The 18,708-nt window shown below is 35.4% G+C and overlaps 2 protein-coding genes across 3 annotated transcripts in view; one reads left to right on the top strand and one right to left on the bottom strand.

Moving 5' to 3' along the window:
* The window catches only part of TIMP3 (TIMP metallopeptidase inhibitor 3), a 39,312-nt gene extending 33,914 nt beyond the window's left edge, over positions 1–5,398 (top strand). The window contains exons 4-5 of the mRNA XM_015812830.1: positions 200–321; positions 1,959–5,398. Coding sequence (XP_015668316.1) covers positions 200–321; positions 1,959–2,156 — 320 coding nt within the window. The 3' untranslated portion in view covers positions 2,157–5,398. The remainder of the gene's footprint in view (positions 1–199; positions 322–1,958) is intronic.
* The window catches only part of SYN3 (synapsin III), a 175,308-nt gene that overhangs the window by 136,228 nt on the left and 20,372 nt on the right, over positions 1–18,708 (bottom strand). Inside the window, exons 4-6 of one of the 2 annotated variants that reach the window (XM_015812829.1) lie at positions 14,292–14,294; positions 12,382–12,538; positions 8,502–8,591 (exon numbers count right to left, since the gene is read on the bottom strand). In XM_015812829.1, the coding sequence (XP_015668315.1) occupies positions 8,502–8,591; positions 12,382–12,538; positions 14,292–14,294 (250 nt within the window). The remainder of the gene's footprint in view (positions 1–8,501; positions 8,592–12,381; positions 12,539–14,291; positions 14,295–18,708) is intronic. The other variant, XM_015812828.1, reaches the window with a different exon arrangement.

Raw genomic sequence — 18,708 nt, 5'->3', positions numbered from 1 at the left:
GAGTTGTATCAGTAAAATATTCCTTATGACAAATTATTCAATTGCTCTTTCTAAACTTACTATAATTGGAAATGTTGGGAAATTTTGCATTAGAAAAGGTCAGTCTTTTAAGTTGTTTTTCTCCCAATAAATTAGGAAATTACCTTGAGCTCTCAAATGAATGACACTGGAATGGATAATTTGTGCTTATGTTTTGCAGGTCGAGTTTATGATGGAAAGGTTTATACTGGACTGTGTAATCTGAATGAAAAGTGGGATCGATTGACCTTGTCTCAGCGCAAAGGACTAAATCACCGTTACCATCTAGGTTGTGGCTGCAAGGTAAGAGATTTCTCTGCCAACCTGATACATTTGAGATGTTTTTTATTTATTTAATCAAGGTATATAGTTGTATACTTGACACATAGTTCAGGGTGGAATTCATCATTAATAAAGAACGCCAACTCAGTAAAAACAATACAATAAAACAAATAGTAAACATAATCCCAAACAGAAACACATAAAGTGCTGTGAAAAATTCACCCTAAGCTCATACCACTCCTAGATGCAATGCCAGTGAGAAAAAAAAATAGCACTTTAATATTTTTCAAAAGGAAGATAGCAGCATATACAACCAAATTTGGGGGGGGGATACTCTTATTAAGGGCAAGGGAAGCAACAGAAAAGGCCTGTCTCCTGGGTTCAACTAATGAGACCAAGAGAATGTCTTCTTGTCAGACCTTACTAGATGTGCAGGAATGATCAGAATAGATGATTGTGAATGTAACCCTTATAAGTAAGAACCAACACTTTGAATTATATCTAGAAGCACAATGGTAAACACTGCAGTTCGTGAAGTAGAGATGTTACATGGGTATGCTGAGGTATATCAGTAACTACCATGGTTCTGCTTTCTGCACCAACTGAAGCTTTTGAATGGTCATCTAAGTGTGGCCTCATGTAGAGCACATTGAGGTAATCTAATTGTGAGATGAATAATGCACATGTGAGAATAAACAGGTTCTCCTGATCTAAAACTGTTGCAAAAAATGGAACTGTGCAATGTCCCTATGCACTATAGCTGCCATCTGCTCTTAATGTAGGAGTTGTGAGTCTAGGAGTACCTCCAAATTACTCAGGGATAGTGCAACCCTATCCAGAACCAAAGATTGAGCGATATCTAATACTGTGTCAATGGATGACCTCACTGAGTGATCTCATGTAGATGTTAAGCAGAAATGGAAAAAGAACTACTGCCTGAGACACCTCACAAAGTAACAGCCATAGATGAATGAAGGCAAATATACATGTCCCAGAATAATGTTGCAGGATCCAATCTGGGTCGGTCGCTGATGACCGACCCAGATTGGATCCTGTAACAGCCATATCTTTGCCACTTACCAATACTGAATGGAACTGGTCCCAGATGAAGGATGAGAACAGTGCAATGCCCTGCTTCTAACTGCCAATCCTCTGAACTAATCCAAAAAGATACTATGATTAATATTCTGGGATAGATGGTTCAAAAGGGAAACAAAAAGGAATTGTACTCCTTGGTGAAAATCTGGGGATGAAAATGAGGCCTGCAAGCTCCAGGAACTTATTATAATGTTGTTGCTCTCATTCTAGGATTAGGATTTCCAGACTCAATAAATCACCAGATGGTTTAAAATATTGAAAATGAGATTAAAATGGATTGAAATAATTCTTTGCCTCATGACTAATCTAGTGGTATATGCTACTTTTTGTATATAAAAGAATTTCAATAGCAGTTAGACTTATATACCACTTCACGGTGCTTTACATTCCTCTCTAAGCAATTTACAAAGTCTGCATATTGTCCCCAACAATCTGGGTCCTCATTTTACTGACCTCAGAACGATGGAAGGATGAATAAACTTTGACCCAGTNATATATATGAACACTAAATTTACAGTCTTAAAGTGTCTGATTAATTCATTTGTTTTTTGTAATTATAGATTAAGCCCTGCTACTATCTTCCTTGCTTTGTGACCTCCAAGAATGAATGCCTCTGGACAGACATGCTTTCCAGCTTTGGCCAACCAGGGTACCAGTCAAAGCATTATGCTTGCATCAAACACAAAGATGGCTACTGCAGCTGGTATAGAGGATGGGCACCTCCTGATAAAACCATCATCAATGCAACTGACCCCTGAAATTCCATTTATCTTTCTTTCCTGTTCTTTTCTTCCCACGTGGCTGAGCATTCTTTGGACACTAACGCATATTTGATCATGATGGCAACCATGATATTAGTGCCTGTTTCTTGCAATTTTTAGCACTTCGAACTGTTGTGATTTTTAAATCTGTGCTGTCTTAACTCTTTTAAAATTATCTTTTAAAAAATTGCTCTCATCCCATGTTGATCAAATATTTATCTGGTGTGTGAGCAGAAGTTCCCAGATAATCAAGGGAGCTTTTGCTTAAAGTTTTTATAGCACTATACATATAGCAATATATATATTTTTGTAGGAAAACATAAATCTCAAAAATTTCCTGATTAAAATTCTATTCCTTCCTCTTCATTTCCTGTGCTGCTGTTTTATTCTCACATTCAGTTCTCAGAGCAGGTAGCTATGAACGCAGCCAGTTGTGAACCACATAATGAAGGGATGCAAAGAAACTCATCATGCTTATGTAGAATGGAATATGGAGTATTTGGGAAAATTCCTTTGTATGAATTTAAAGGATTGCAGACTTCAATTAAATGCCTGTCCATTCCAATATGAATGTAGAAATTTCATGGCAGTTCTAGGTTTGCACATAAAATAAATTTCTTTTAAAAAATCAAAATCAATTAAAATGAAGCTAACACATCTTCTAAATGTGGAACAAACCTGTTGAGAACCAAATCAACACCAGATATTTTTGTGGCTTTGATGTGGATGTAAAAGTGCTTCTTCAATATTTGTTTTACACACAACTTTCCCAGAATTTTGTGTAGAGGGGACAAAGTCAGAGCACAGGAGGAAAGAAACAACCCTCCCTGGGACATATTGATGTAAGAAACCAGCTGCCCAAACATTGCTTTTGCTGAACAAAAATGTATGTAGATATAATGATATAAGCTATTTTTGACAGGACATGATTCTGTTTCATGCTATAAGTAATAAAAAGTTTCATGCTTTTGTTTCAAAGGAGCAACCATTCACATTCCAAATCATTAGTTACTATTTTATTTTTTAGTTCTAACGCTACTGTAGTTGCAGTAAATTCTAAAGCAGTGATAATAATCTGTTCTTATTCCCTTCCCTGTATGCTTGTTTTCCTTCTTGCCATCAAAGAAAGAAATATTTTCATGGTTCCTTATCCTCTTTCCTTAAAAATATACAATAGAATGGTGTTATAAAAGTGCCTTACTATTGTATGAATACTGGTTCAGCCTGTACTTGGAAAAAAAAATATTTTTTTTCATAGTTTTTCATGATGCGGTATTTTGTAAATTCTATTATATAGGAATCTTTTCATAATATTTTATTCTCCTGTGAATACTGGCAAGGCAGTGAACAATTGCTTATTCATAATATTTTCCTACTCATTAATAATGTGTTTATCAATAGGCACAGTGAAAATAGAGAAGATGGGTAGGGAATATATTAAAACCTACTTTTCCTGCCTTTAATGTAATTCTTAAAGAACTAGATCTATTAACTAAAATAATATTTTTAGGGAAAGCTATTATGTATTCCACTGTTGGCTACAGTTAAACAGCCCTATGGTTTGAGCTCACTATGCTTTCTAGCAGTAAGGAACTGGCTATTCTGCTTTCACTACAGTCTTTATTTCTGTTATGAAAAGGTGTAATATAAAAATCTTTTAAAATTAATTTAAGAGCGAAGTTTCTATTGGGGTTGGCAACTGCATAATTTACTGAAACTAGAGTGGGGTAAAGGTTAATACTTAATACAAGCACATGTTCTGTCCTTTTGTGCTATTATAATTTGTCTTAACACTACTTTCTGTCTTCAATTCATTCCTCCTAAGAAACAGAGCTGCCATAAGTTCAAAATTGTTCTATAATAAAACCGAAAAATGCATCCAGTTTTCTCCTCAGTTGAACTGAATAAGTTTTTGTAACAGAGATATTATCAGTAGAGCATCCACAACACAAAAGAGATGGCTGAGCAGGAGTGAGGACACTCATACACAGAAATCTATATTTCCCTATTTCTAGAGATAAACTTGATTTAAGCTCAGATCTTAAAGGCAAGAAGAAAGCAGCTGTATCATATTTTGATCTCTCATTTCACTGAATGGCAGCTCTAGATTATTATTTTCACTTATTAAGGTCGTGCCTGAATCGCCATAATACTGCAGTCAAAAATGGTGAAAATATCTTTTATGCTAAGAAAAAACATGTTCGTATTCAGGTTGTAATGTATCTCTGTATTTTAAGAAATAAATTAGCATACCTATCCAATAAAATATATTTCTCTATTGTACACCACAGAAGATAAGAGTTATTTGAGGAAGAGTGATAGCTTAATCAACAATCCTCTTACAGGGTGGCTTGGTTCTTGGTTTTGTTTTAATAAGGAGGCAAAAAAGAGAGGGGAAAAACCCAGCAAAAAAATACATTTCTTTTGGGATACCTGCAATGTTTTCAGTGCTAAAACTTTACAGTATTTTTTTTTAAAGAAAAGTGAGCCATCTAGAGTTTGGTACAAGATGGGTGGCTATGTAAATGTTTTAAGCAAACAAAATACTGGGCTTTTTATCATTCCCATTATATAGACTGTAATGTGGGATTTAAAATGGTAGTCTGACTCGAGTGTGTTCATCCAGCACACTATTAGCAAGATGCCCTGAGTGCTTAGTTTTGTATTTAATGTATGGGCCTGAGCCATTCTTGTTAAAGTCAGCTGGTGTCTTTCCACTGATTCCAGAAGTTATAAGACCTGATATGTCTTAATTATGAACTCATCTGCAAAGGATTCAATCTAGCATGTGTTTTTTCTTCAGAAGGGAGTTGCATTAAATTTGATGGAGGTTATTAAATTTGATGGAGGTTATTCTCAGGAAAGCATGCATATGACTGCAGAATTAGGATTTAATTCTATTTACATCTTATTAATAAACCCTACTGATTCCAACTCTCTTTTTTTTTGGTAGAAACAGGCCTAGGATCAAGATGTAAAGAATTGTTTTGCTTTTTGCATTACCATTGTTAGCAATTATGAACATTAGAGTGGAAATAAATGCAATCTAGGAGAAAGCTCCTCCCCAAAAGGAATGTACTTTTTGCTTAGTTTAGTAGCACTGTTGACAGTTTTCCTCCTTGTTTTGTTATTTATAAATTTTATATTCATTGAATGTATATTGTCTTTTAAGGTAATAATGTTCACTTTTTATAGTGTATCTTTATTCTAAACAATAAAGTGTTTTATTTCTTACCACAGATATTCTATCATCTCTATTGTAACTCATTTTGCTCAATAAAAAGGTATCCAACTGAATATTGTTGGAAACAAGTTCACTGCTGATGCGCATCTGATAGTCCTTCTTACAGGCAAATTTTATCTAGGTTTGTCATATTTAACTTCAATACATGTATACAAATATCAAATCCCAATAAATCAACCAACCTAAATTGTTCCCAGCTTTCACATTTACACATCATTAACACTAGCGTGAAATAGTATATGCACAAGCCATATTACCTGCCTACAAATACTGTGGACAACTTTAAAAAAATTAGTATAGGTAGGTATACTGTTGCAAGCAGTCTTCTATCTGGCAATGTGGATAAATATGTGGATAAATAAATATGTGGATAAATATAACTATCCTCTCCCCGTTTGGTTGCATATCGACCCAACTGTTAGTAGCAAGGTTGTGATTCATATCTGTTGCTCAATAGACTGAGGTATGCTACATAAAGCAGCCCAATCATTGTGTTCAGAACATCTAAGCTGATGTCACTCAAAACCAGGTATTTTGTTCTGATTACAAAAAAAACTAGTACAGGCATTTATTCAGCACAAAGCTTTCAAAATAATGTTTCAAGGATGGAACATTTCAGACTGAAAAAAAATTGCATATTCCTGGCCAAAACAATATAAGATGGATCAAACTTAAATTTTATTTCATCAATCTTGTGGATTCTAATATGAAGTTTCTACAGAAGAAAAAAATAACGTGTAATATATGGCCCTTGCAGTTCCCCAAATCACTCACCATTAGCCATGATGTGAATTCACCAACATTTAAATACTAAAGTTTTCCTATACCCTAATTAAATGATATATTTTTTACCATTAGCTCACTAGTCCATCTAGGCAGTATTATGTCTACTATACGATAGACAAGAGTCTTTTCTAGTTTAAAAGGTAGAAACTTCCTATCTAGGAAAAGAAATTGGGAGAATTTCTAGTAAAATTATACTGCTAGGGTATTGGCCTTATTCAGAGTTCCTGAATAATTATAGATATTTAAAACAAGTTACTTTAGTACAGTATATCACAGAGTGAAATTCTCCTCTGACAATAATTTACAAAGACATGGATCCTAAATTAAAACATTTCCCTAATGTAGTGCTGACGGAGTCAGAGTGTGTAAATTTTCTGGATTTGTATTCCTGGAATTTACAAGGGCAAATTATGAATGGACTCAAGCTATAAAGGAAGGAAGTCCTGGAACAATGTAGAAAACACAAATAATTCAAAGGAAGGAATGTTTTTATATATAAGGTTTTTTTAAAATATATATATATATATTTCATTGCATATTATTTTCCTTATGGAGATGTAAATAGAAAACAACATATTTTGCTTCTTGAATAAAGGCATACACTTCATTGCCCAGAGATGCCCCCACTCCAAAATATTCATATTCTAGTAAATATATATAGGTGGGATTTGGGAACCCTTTGGTGCCTTAAAAAGTTTGAATTTATGTTTTAAGTATAGTCAATAGATTTTTTTGAAAATTTAAAACATTGTTTAATATTTTTTGATATAGTGTTTTAATCCTAAATGTAGTGATGTTAAAACATACTCTTTCATATCTAGGGAACATGACAGACAATTCAAGTGAACAATTTAAGGTGTCCACAGGGAATTCCAAAACAAGCATTGACCTGCTGCTGTGCAAGCTTCCCTTGTACAAAAGGGGCAGAGACTGCTCTGTTTGGTTACAATTTTTCTTTTGTCATTTTAATGAAATTGGATTCTGTGGAACCTTCTGGGGAGGGTAAGACAAATTCCTAATACTCAGTCCTTCCATTCCTGCACCATGTAGCATTATTAATATTATCTACCCATGCCTATTACTTATTTTGAACAATATGGTGATGCAAACTGATAATAATAGCTATTATTATCAACACAAAAGAGATGAGATGAAATGCTGCTTCTCATAAAGTTACTTATTATTATGCCTAACTCTGTATAGAATGAGTCAAAACAACAATTTTGATACATTCTCAATCTCTTTTTAATAACATACTAGATAAATGGCCTATTAGGTCATTGTTTCAAAGAAATTTCTTTACCTACACTGACTGAACATAGGAGGGAAAAAATATGGTAGAAGCAGGAGCAACTTCCTGGGAGCAACTTTGGACCTTCCGCTGCTTCCCCATTGTCTTTGCAGGAAAAGTCACAAATGGCTATAATGTGGTTCACTGTGGTATAATTGTGAGCACCCAGATAGCAATCATGTGACCATAGTGACGTGGCAATGGCTGCAATTTCGTGAACTAGCTGCAGGTGCCCCTCCTTCAAGGTTTGTTGTAATTTTGAATGAAGTTTGAAGAAGTAGTTAAAAGTTCAGTGTTACCTTTTGTATAATGAGAAAAGAAAGCTGGACTTTGGAAATAATTTTGCAAAGGGAGTCAGTGAGTGACAATTTGCTTCAATGAGTAATATGGATATTGCAGTAGTTTTAAAACCTTAAATATATTATAAATTTATCCTGTACTTTAGTTCCTTACTTCCTAGCTCCTCCATGTCTCTTTCTTTTTCTCTGTATACACACCTACACACACACACACACACACACAGACAGAACATATTTCTCAGACTGAATGCAGAATTTGCTCAGATATAATCCTACCCACCAAACAACATCTGTATTTAATGTGTTCCACATAGCATGCTGATATCATTTAGGGGATATGGTGAAGCATTGGACATCCATAACTTCAACATGGCAGTCAAGCTTCTGGGAAACCTAATAATCCTCTGTCTTTGCATTACACTTGCATTTTTCTCTGTGGCCAACAATAATATTTCCTTCCAATACTGAGAAATGTGTTGCTTTATATTATAATAAGGTTGATTAGGAATGTGCACTGGCAACCATAATGAAACTAAATATTGGGGAAGATTAGGGCTATCATAAACCAGGCCTGAAAGTATAAAAGTTATTGATGAGAAAGAACTGGAATGAACATTCCAGTAAAGGGGCATGACTCTGCCTCTGTAGGATACTGATTTATGTAATCTCTGTTCCTTTCGCAAAACATTGTACCATTAAAGCAAAGAAACTAAGTTACTTACCATCTGCTTATGGCTTGGGAAGAATGTTTGTTCTACAAGAGGGAACTTCTCGGGACCCAATGAGCTGACAATCTTAATTAGCTGAGAGAACTAGGAAAGAAGAGAGAGAAGAATGGAGGGAGGGAGGGAAGAAAGGAGGGAAGGATGGACAGAGGGAGGGAGGGAGAAAGGAAGGAAGGAAAGAAAGAAAAAAGAAGAGGAATCACTTGGGAGCAATATTACAAAGTGAACAAATGTCAAATACAAATAGACATGAAGAGTTATGTCTCTGCTCCCTCATGTATCATCCTAAATATTAATGTATTATTGCTGTCAATCACACCATCTGTAACTATACATTACTAATAGTGCATGCTGAAAATCCTTTTGGTTACATGCATGCATGTACATAACACAATCTTAAAATTATGTCAGGTTTTGAGTTTAAACAAGCGAACATCCAACATCCATCTTATGTTTATGCTAATGATATGATTGCTCTCTCTCCAATCCCAGTTTGAAATCTCTACTGGCTGTTTACCACTATAGCTGCCTTTGAGTTGTCCATCCTAAGGGTGCTGGCATACTACATACAGTGTATAGGCTCTTACTTCAGATCAGCCTCTGGTTGCAAGTACAGAATGAGAAGAAAATTATATTTTATATTATATTTTGCATGGAGCTTTACCTTTGCTGAAAAACTGACATGCTCATCCTACATGTACCTAAAGAGATGCAGAAATGATATAGCAAGATCTTTTGAAATTATATAGTGATCTTTTATGAATGGCATGTGTCATTATAGAGACATTTCTGTGTGTGTGTGTGTGCCTTCAAGTTAGTGTTTACTTCTGGAGACTGCCTGAACAAGTCACTGCAGTTTTCTTGGCAAGGTTTCAGAAGTGGTTTGCCACTGCTTCCTTTTTTAGAACTGAGGGTGAGTGACTGGCCCTTCTTACAACTATCTCAAATATCTGATTACAAAACAAAATGCAAAACCCTGTTTTATCTATTTTAATGAAACAACATATAAGTCAAAGCAAGGCTCCCTAACTAAAGTCCATATTTACAGTTACATAGCTTGTTTTCGCTTAATAAAAGGGAAATAAATAGTTAAAATATTTCAGATTTCTGCATGACTGCTCATTTATAGGAAGGCATAATTATAAATGATAGTCTCTTTAGTATGTTCTGTCTATGTCAATCCTATCTACATTAACAATATGCCACAGGAGGGTGACAACTCGATATGAAATATATTTCATATATAAGCTTTCATTATTGTTTTATTGAAGGTGCAAGAAAAAAATCAGTATTTTATAGATAATATTTTTACCCTTCTTAGAATCAGATAAAGGAAAATAAATGGAATTTATTGCATATAGTGGGAATTGCAACCTACTGCAGTATAGAAGGGGTTTTAGACTGTTTGGTTTGTTTTTTCATGTCTACATCAAGTCTATATAATTATGAGAAATGATACAATATCTGGAAGTTTGGGGATTAATGTATGGATGCAGGCCTTGAATAAAATATTCAATTAGAATTGCATCTTCAATTTTCAAGGAAATTGAAATGTTCTTAAAATGCATGTAAATTAAAAAAATAACACGGGAAGATTTTAGTGATCACGGCTATATTTCTGACATAGAAACACTGGCACTAATTTGTACAACTCTTTCTTCAACTTTCTGGGCTCTGAGTCCCATGTTCAGACTGTTTGCATATCTACTTAGTAGAATTACAATATGCAGCATTTAATTTTGTAATTTGTAAATTTCAGTTTTGTAACACATACATATATAATAGGTACTGTATGTGTACATGCCAATACAAAGATGACCTATGTGACTATATATATGATTATATATCTCTGCTCTCAATTTGTTTTAAATATATATGGAGAGCAAGAGTGCTAGATCTGGGTGGATGGCACAAGCAATTGCACATGGTCTCAGATATGCCAAGGCCATCCTATGTAAAGTGGGCAAGATAAGGATATAAATGAGCAAGGCCAGTACAAAACTGAAGTTGATTAGTTAAATTAAGTTTAGCTTTAATGGAAATACAGGTTGGCTCAGTATATCTGTCCCAGCATAAAACTATGAATAATATAAATAAAAGTAATTAGATAGCAATAGCACTTAGATTTTATATATCACTTCACAGTGCTTTACAGCCCTCTCTAAGCAGTTTACAGAGTCAGCATATTGCCCCCAACAGTCTGGGTCCTTATTTTACTGACCTCAAAAAGAAGGAAGGCTGAGTCAACTTTGAGCCAGTGAGACTCGAACTGCCAAACTCCTGGCAGTCGGCAGTCAGCAGAATCAGCCTGCAATACTGCATTCCAATCACTGTGCCACCACTCAGATCTCGAACCCAAGGAACTAGATGAAGAGTGTTAAATTTCAGAACCTCTGAATGTCTTGTTCCTCAAACAAGCACCCATTCCTGCTTTCTCCTATTGTCTGAGTAGTGTATTTACTCCTCCTTCTCCTCATTAGTTGCATTGCATCTCATTGAGTCAACCTAACTGAGATACTAGTCCTCCCTTATGAACTGCCTTGTTTAGTGACTGTTCAAAGTTATGATGGTGTAAACAAGATATTTTGTAATCAATCCTCACATTTATAAGAATTGTAGGCTCCTGCAGTCACCTGACTGTCATTCAGCAGTCACATGACTGCTTCACAATGGCCCATATATATGACATGCAGCATCCTATGGTCACCCGATTGCCACTTGTGTGCTTTGCAATTGTCTTATGACAAACAGAGTTAATAGAGAAAGCAGAAGTAAAATCATAAATCTTAGTCATTTGATGTTTTGCTTAGCAACCACAGTGATTTGTTTAACGACCAAAGGGGAAGTGAGGTTGTCAGCACATCTCAGTCAGGTGATGTTCAACTCAGCAACTGTGGTGCTTAGCCTCTCTTGGATGACTCAGATGACTTAGAGAGACCCATCAAAACAGAGTGAAAAGCAGGAGGAATAAATATAGATATATGTCCTAATCCTACCTCTTAAAAAATATACTCTTCACACATACAAAAGCCCTTTCTGTGTACAGATAAATTATTTTTAATGAGAATGGCTATAATAGTGGAATCTTGGAAGTGTGACTGCGTTGTACTTTCCCCCCTTCTTATACTCCTGTGAATTAGGGAAACATCTGCCTGGGCCTCTTCTGCATATTTTCTGTCCTTATGGACTTACAATATATTTTGCCCTGTGTTGCTTTAGTAACAGAGCTTGCATATCAGATCATCTTCCTTTCTCTCCACAGGTTTTATGCAGTGCCACTCTACAAATTTATATTTTTATTTTAGCTACTGTCCTTTTTTTGACAAGGTATTTGAACATTATAAGTTTCAAATAAAATGAATTCATGCAGAAATAATTTAACTATTGTGTAAAAGTGTGATTTTCTATGTTTTTATACTATTATGATGAGAGTTCTTTAGTGACTAGTAAAGAAAGCAACCTGAGATAGAGGTGGTTGTGGAAGCAATTTAGAATTTTCCAGAATTAAAAAAGAACCTCAAAATAGAGCTTTCCATAGAAGCAAAACAAAACAAAAAAATATTTTTGCCTTAATTCCCAGCTTTCAGGATAGGCAATGTTATACAAGATGCAGAAAGGGTTTTTCTAGAACTGATGAAATGAGACATTTAATGCTGAGATGGATTAAACAGCTGAGAAATGGTTTTGTTTAGGGAAGTAAAACAGTTGTATTATTTACTGAAATCTTCAGTAGTGGGAAAGATAAAGAATTTGATTTAAGTTTTTAAAAAAATATTTTGTGCTAAAAATTGAGTTTCAAATTCCTTCATATGCACATTGTATATACCTAAAGAACTCCCTTTTTCCCCATGTGAGGATATTTAAAAATATCACCTACCACCCAGGGTTTGCTGCAGAAATTGTAGATAGAGAAAAGTGAATTAACGCTATGAACCCCACCATATTGGAGACCAATGATAAGGCTGCGAAAATCTTCTCCTAGGGCCATGCTGTAAGCATGCTGACGGATGAGAACAAAATCAGGCTTGAAGGATCTAGGAGAAATAAGCAAATAATACGTTTAATAGTCAATTGAATCCTCCTATTCCAATCTGTTTTTTTCTTTTCTGATTCTTCCTCTTCTGCTTTCCTAAACTTGGTGACAATTTCTCAGATTTCAAACTAAGTACTTATTACAGCTCATTAAAGACATCATTTAAACTTTCATTGCCTACAGTAACAGAGTTTTAAAACTTTGAATACATTTCTTATATATAATCCCGTAGAATTCATCCCGCACTAGAATGTTGTGTGATAAGATCTAAATATATTACTTTAGTATAACAAGGCCAACCAGAAGTTGTTCTCTAAGAATTTTGGATAAGATCCCATGATACTTTTTTCAATGTTGCATACAGATGACAAAAAATAATTTCTGAATCTTTGGAGGTAGAAATTATTAACATGTATAAAATAACATTTCTGAATGCAGTGCACGCATTTTCTTAGAAGGTTTTTCCCCCTGCAGAATACAGCATTAAATAATCACATAAATAATATTTGTTATACTCTCAGTAGCTCAAAGGAGAATTGACTTTTGAGTCTGCTACCTTTATATCCAAGTAGCTGAGACATCTCTAGAAATGTTTTAAGTTGGATTTTTCTCATATTCTAATTTTCTTTTCTTGCAAATTTATACATTTTGAATGTATTTTTTTTCCTGAACACTTCTACAGTTTCAGATATTTCTTGTTCAGAGATTACTTTCAGCAAGGCAAGGATAGCATTTAATTTGGTTGGGTTTATATTAATATTAAGTTTAATTTGGGTTTAAATTAATATTAATATTGTATTAAGACTATTAATTTAAATTTTAGGCACAAATTTTCATGGCAAGAAACCCATGGAATCATAAATCATGCTGCTTGTCTCCTTATTAGTCAACTCAATGTAACAGAAGAAAATGTAGTTGTACATAGTAGTCTATTTTGCACTGTACTCCGTGCAAATATCTAAAATTAGTGCCACTTTATGTGCCACTTTGATATTCTAAAGGAAAGGAAGCAGTTAACTTAGCAGGTAACCAAGTAACTAACAAGCCACTATAACCTTGGTAATTTTATAAAAGCAAGACTTGCCACATATCCTATCTGGCCTATGTGGTGTTTTTACAAGTCTGGTTCATCTCCCCTGTCTAGACAGAGCACAGAAATAACATACAGGAATTTCATTTGGCTTATTGCTCTTTGGAAATTGGTCCAAATTTGCCAAATTCTCCATAATAAGGGAAGTAAAATGAGAATAAAATAAATAAGGAGGAAGACCATTTTACACATACAAAACAGGTTTCTGCTCTCAAGGAATCCTCGTTTGCCTCTTACAGTTAAAGGCAGATTTGTAAATTTTAAATTTACAAATTTAGCTGAGATTTTTGCATGACAGGAAGTGCTGTATTGGAATTAGATTATTTTCTTAAATAGCGATTATTGGACTATTTTTCCAAGAAGAATAAACAATTAGGCACAAAATTGTGACAAGTACAAGTTGCTGTGGTATTCTTGGCCTTCTCAAACATACTTGAAGCAGGGGAAAAACTGGTGACCCCACTAGCTGAGGAGACCGTACAGCTTCTCTATTTCTCTTCACAACATAAGATTTATAAAGCCATCTTAGAAAAGGCTTAAGGTTTATGCAAAGAAATGAAAACATTGAACAAACTTTTTAAGCAAAATATTTCCCAAGGAAAGGAACAGAAATATTTTGAAAGACAGGGTTTATTAAATAGCATTTAATAAAGTAGACCACAACCTACTCCTTGGTAAGCTAGAAAAAGGTGGAATAGACAACATCTCCACCAGATGGATCTGTAGCTGGCTGGCAAACCTTACTCAATGAGTAGTTCTCAATGGCACCACATCCACATGGAGAGAAGTGAGCAGTGGGGTACCACAAGGTTCCGTCTTAGGCCCAGTACTCTTCAATACCTTCATAAATGACTTAGATGAGGGAATTGAAGGGGAACTGATCAAATTTGCAGATGACACTAAATTGGCAGGAGTAGCCAATACCCCAAAAGACAAACTCAGGATCCAAAAAGATCTTGACAAACTTAAACAATGGGCCCTATCCAAACAAATGAGTTTCAATGTGGAGAAAAGCAAAGTCTTACATTTAGGCAGGAAAAATTCAAAGGTACAAGTACAGAATAGGCATGATCTGGCTTAAAAACAGCAACTGTGAGAGGGACTTTGGAGTCCTAGTGGATGATCACTTGACTATAAGCCAGCAGTGTGCAGCAGCAACCAAAAAAGCTAATACAATCCTGGGTTGTATAAACAAAGGCATAGAATCAAGATCACACAAAGTAGTATTACCGTTTTATAATACCCTATTAAGACCACACCTGGAATACTGCAGCCAGTTTTGGTCACCATATCACAAAAAAGATGTTGAGAGTTTGGAAAAAATTCAGAGAAGAGCAACTAAGATGATCAAAGGCCTGGAGACTAAAACATACAAAGAACGGCTGCAGGAGTTGGGTTTGGCTAGTCTAAAGAAAAGAAGAAATAGAGGAGACATGATAGCAGTGCTCCAGTATTTGAGGGGCTGCCACAAAGAAGAGGGAGTCACGTTATTCTCCAAAGCACCAGAGGGCAGAAAAAGAAACAATGGTTGGAAGCTGATCAAAGAGAGAAGCAACCTGGAATTAAGGAGAAACTTCCTGACAGTGAGGACAATTAACCAGTGGAACAGCTTGCCTCCAGAAATCGTGGGCGCTCCATCACTGGAGATTTTTAAGAAGAGGTTAGACAGTCACTTGTCTGAGATGGTATAAGTTCGCCTGCATGAGCAGGGGGCTGGACTAGAAGACCTCCAAGGTTCTATTCTATTCTATTCTATTCTATTCTATTCTATTCTATTCTATTCTATTCTATTCTATTCTATAAGAATTAAGAATCCTTACCCCAGACTGAACTCCCTAAATGTGTAAAGTATAGCTCCCAAACACTTGAAAGTGTTCCACTCTGGTCTTAGCATTGTGATTTCCAGGGTTATTCAAGAGTTTGTTTGTTGTCTTTAGATTTATAAAGTTTGGGATAGGAAAAATGAAACAATATTTATCCCTGCTTTATGTCCTTATTATATAATCAGCCATCCTATGAAGTGCACCACACTCGAAGTCAAGTATTTTAAGTAGCAGGGCCCAAGTTCTGGAGTTTAGCTCATTCTCTATCTTAAGGCAACGAATGAATACTTTGCGGCTAGTGCTTTATTTATATATGTCCTACAGAATTGTGTCATTGCTTTCTCTTTTAATTTCTTCATACCTGAGATTTGATGAACATAATAATGCCAAACTGAATGATAACAAAAATCAAGTATAAAATACTTTTATAATTAAGAAATTATAATTAAAATAGTATGGTAGTAGGAAGAGAATGTACAAGTCCCAGATATCTGGGTGTGAGGGGTATGGAAAAATGACAAAATATGCATCACAATGCAAAATCTCTCCTTTATGTATTTTTGAGAGATATTGTGATGCAAATAAGTTGGATCTTGCTCTGTTATGTAATTTTAGTCATTTTAGTGTCATGATGGTTAGGAATGGATGACTGTATAGTACAGGTCCTGTATGAAATCATATTATGTTCATTTCACCAAAGAATAAGTAGCAAGTGAATGAAAAGAGAGAACATGTAAAAGCTACTTGAAGAGTAAGAAAAGAAATGGGTAGAATTAAGGCTGCTTAATGAATTGATAGAATTAATAAGTAAAAATGGTGGTGGAAAAGAAAAATATGAGGAAAGAATATTGTATAATTTGTATAGAGAGAAAAACATAGTTGAAAGAATATAATCAAAAATAGCAAAGAACTTAAATGTAATCCTGTAATAACTAAAAGAGGCATCCAAATGCAACGTGATTTTGATGATGGAAATTAAACACTGGAAGTGGTTGAAAAGAACTAAAAAAAACTTTCACTGAATGAACAGAACTAAAAATAAAAGTGATGACATGATTTTGAAAGAAACTAAAGTGATGGAATACTGGAATGGAAATTTTACAGAATTGTATATAAATAATAATATGTTGAAGAATAGAATTAAAATAAATACTACAGCTCTTAGCATCCAAGAAAATGGATGAAAAGTAAGTAAGTAAGTAATGCTGTGAGAATGTTGAAAAATGGTAGGGCTACACATATGGCTGGAGGAATCTTAAAATATAGAGTGACTGTGAAACTTGTTTGACAAGACTAGGAAGACTGTATCTGTCCCTAACAACTGGAAAAATGCTATTTTATTTTCTTATACAAAGGGAAAATTGACAAAAGGAAATATAAAACTACTAGTCCGGACAGAGAATTTGTTCAACAGAACATTCAGAAAGTATGAATAGGAAAAAATATATATGTTTTTGTTGGTTGATTTGCAAAAATATGACAGTGAAGAGGTTTGAATTAGGGGTTTGCATAAATATGGAGTTAAAGTTTGATTAAGCTATTTTAGTGCAAGTTTTGAGCTGAGAAACTTACAGATATCTATGATAGTAAGACGTGTATGTTCCCATGATGTAGTTAATATCTAATCCAGCAGATACTCAGAAATCATGTAAAATTTGTTACGTCATAAAGCTTTAGTCTTTGAAGTAATAATTCATGTGTTATTGAATTGAAATATTTTCCACTATTCCTAAAAAAAAGTACAAATTATCCAGATTAGAGGAAAGGAAGGGAAAGTAGTATCTAGTATAATTTCTCTAGGTATTCATAAAGAAGCAATGTGGAACAGACTTATTGTGCTTCAGATGGGCTCATGTGAGGTTGCTTCTGCATCCAACCTATTTCCAACCAATATGGGTTCTAGATTATATATGATGTAACTCCAAGGTAGATCATTAATCCTTAGTGACTTCTACTAGAAATAAATAATTGTAAAGACCAGTTAAATTATAGCTGAGGATCCCTGTATGGATTATATACCCATTCCCTGCTCATACTTCCTGCTTGCTATCCTCTAGATCAGCGGTTCTCAACCTATGGGTCGCGACCCCATTTGGGGTCGATCGACCATTTCACGGGGGTCGCCAAGCAAGGCTGTCCGCCATTTTTTTCCCCTTTTCCGGTGGGTGCCTTACCTCCCTTGAGCTGGGCCAGCTGGTGGTCGGCCTGCTCCGTCTCTGCCGCTTGCCAGCTACGCCTCGGCCGGCGCAGGAGGCGCAACCACGCATGCGTGGCGCTCCTGGGCAGGGAAAGTCCTCGACTTACGACCAGTTGGGTAGTCCTTGACTTACAACCGGTTTAGTCCTCGACTTACGGCCGGTTTAGTCCTCGACTTATGACCGGTTGGGGGTCGCGGCATTAAAAAGGTTGAGAACCACTGCTCTAGATTTTATGCCTCCTATAATATACTCTTCCATGGTGTCCTTATTATATAGGTCTCTCCCCCTGATATTAGCTTATCTTTAAATAAATGAATAAAACTTGGGCCAGACCTGGTTATTTGATCTTCCTTACTATTTCAATTTCTAGTTATTCCTCTGCAATTCATTTTCTTTCCCCTGTTGGGCTTTCTAGCAGATTTTTGCTTCAATTCCTCCTGTATTCATTCCTCTTTCAACCCTTTCTGAAGAGTTGCCCATGGCCTTCACTTAATCTTGTAGCATATTTTTCTTTCTGACTGTTGCTCATTCCTTTCCCCAGTCTAGGACAAATGAGAGCCATCTTCCGATCAGTCCATCCCTTAGTAACTTAGAGTTTGGGGTTAATTGTTGTCCTCACAATATCCTTTGAGGAATATCATAATCCATGTCACCCTTTTTATCATCCTTTAAAAATATAAATTACATGTCTTTCAGGTTTTCACATATACAGTAAAACTATATTATTCCAGGCAACGAAAATGTTATTATTCTAGGATGCCTTTTATGATTTTTATTTCTTTTATATATACTTAACTGTTGGTACTTTCCACTGTTATTTTAACGTTCCTACTAACTACCACATCACCTTCTTGAAGAGGTGAGGCCGTACGGGTCTGGATGGGAAGGAACAGACTCAGACTCAACCCTTCCAAGACCGAGTGGCTGTGGCTGCCGGCGCCCCGGCATAGTCAGTTGGTTCCATCGCTGTCTATAGGGGGCGAATCCTTGGCCCCCTCAGAGAGGGCGCGCAATCTGGGAGTCCTCCTGGATCCACGGCTGACACTGGAAGATCATTTGT

Source organism: Protobothrops mucrosquamatus, unplaced genomic scaffold, assembly GCF_001527695.2.
Source record: "Protobothrops mucrosquamatus isolate PMUCROS unplaced genomic scaffold, P.Mucros_1.0 scaffold113, whole genome shotgun sequence".
Lineage (NCBI taxonomy): Eukaryota > Metazoa > Chordata > Lepidosauria > Squamata > Viperidae > Protobothrops > Protobothrops mucrosquamatus.
The sequence above is the reverse complement of the archived record's forward strand: the minus strand, read 5'-3'. Positions and strand labels throughout refer to the sequence as shown.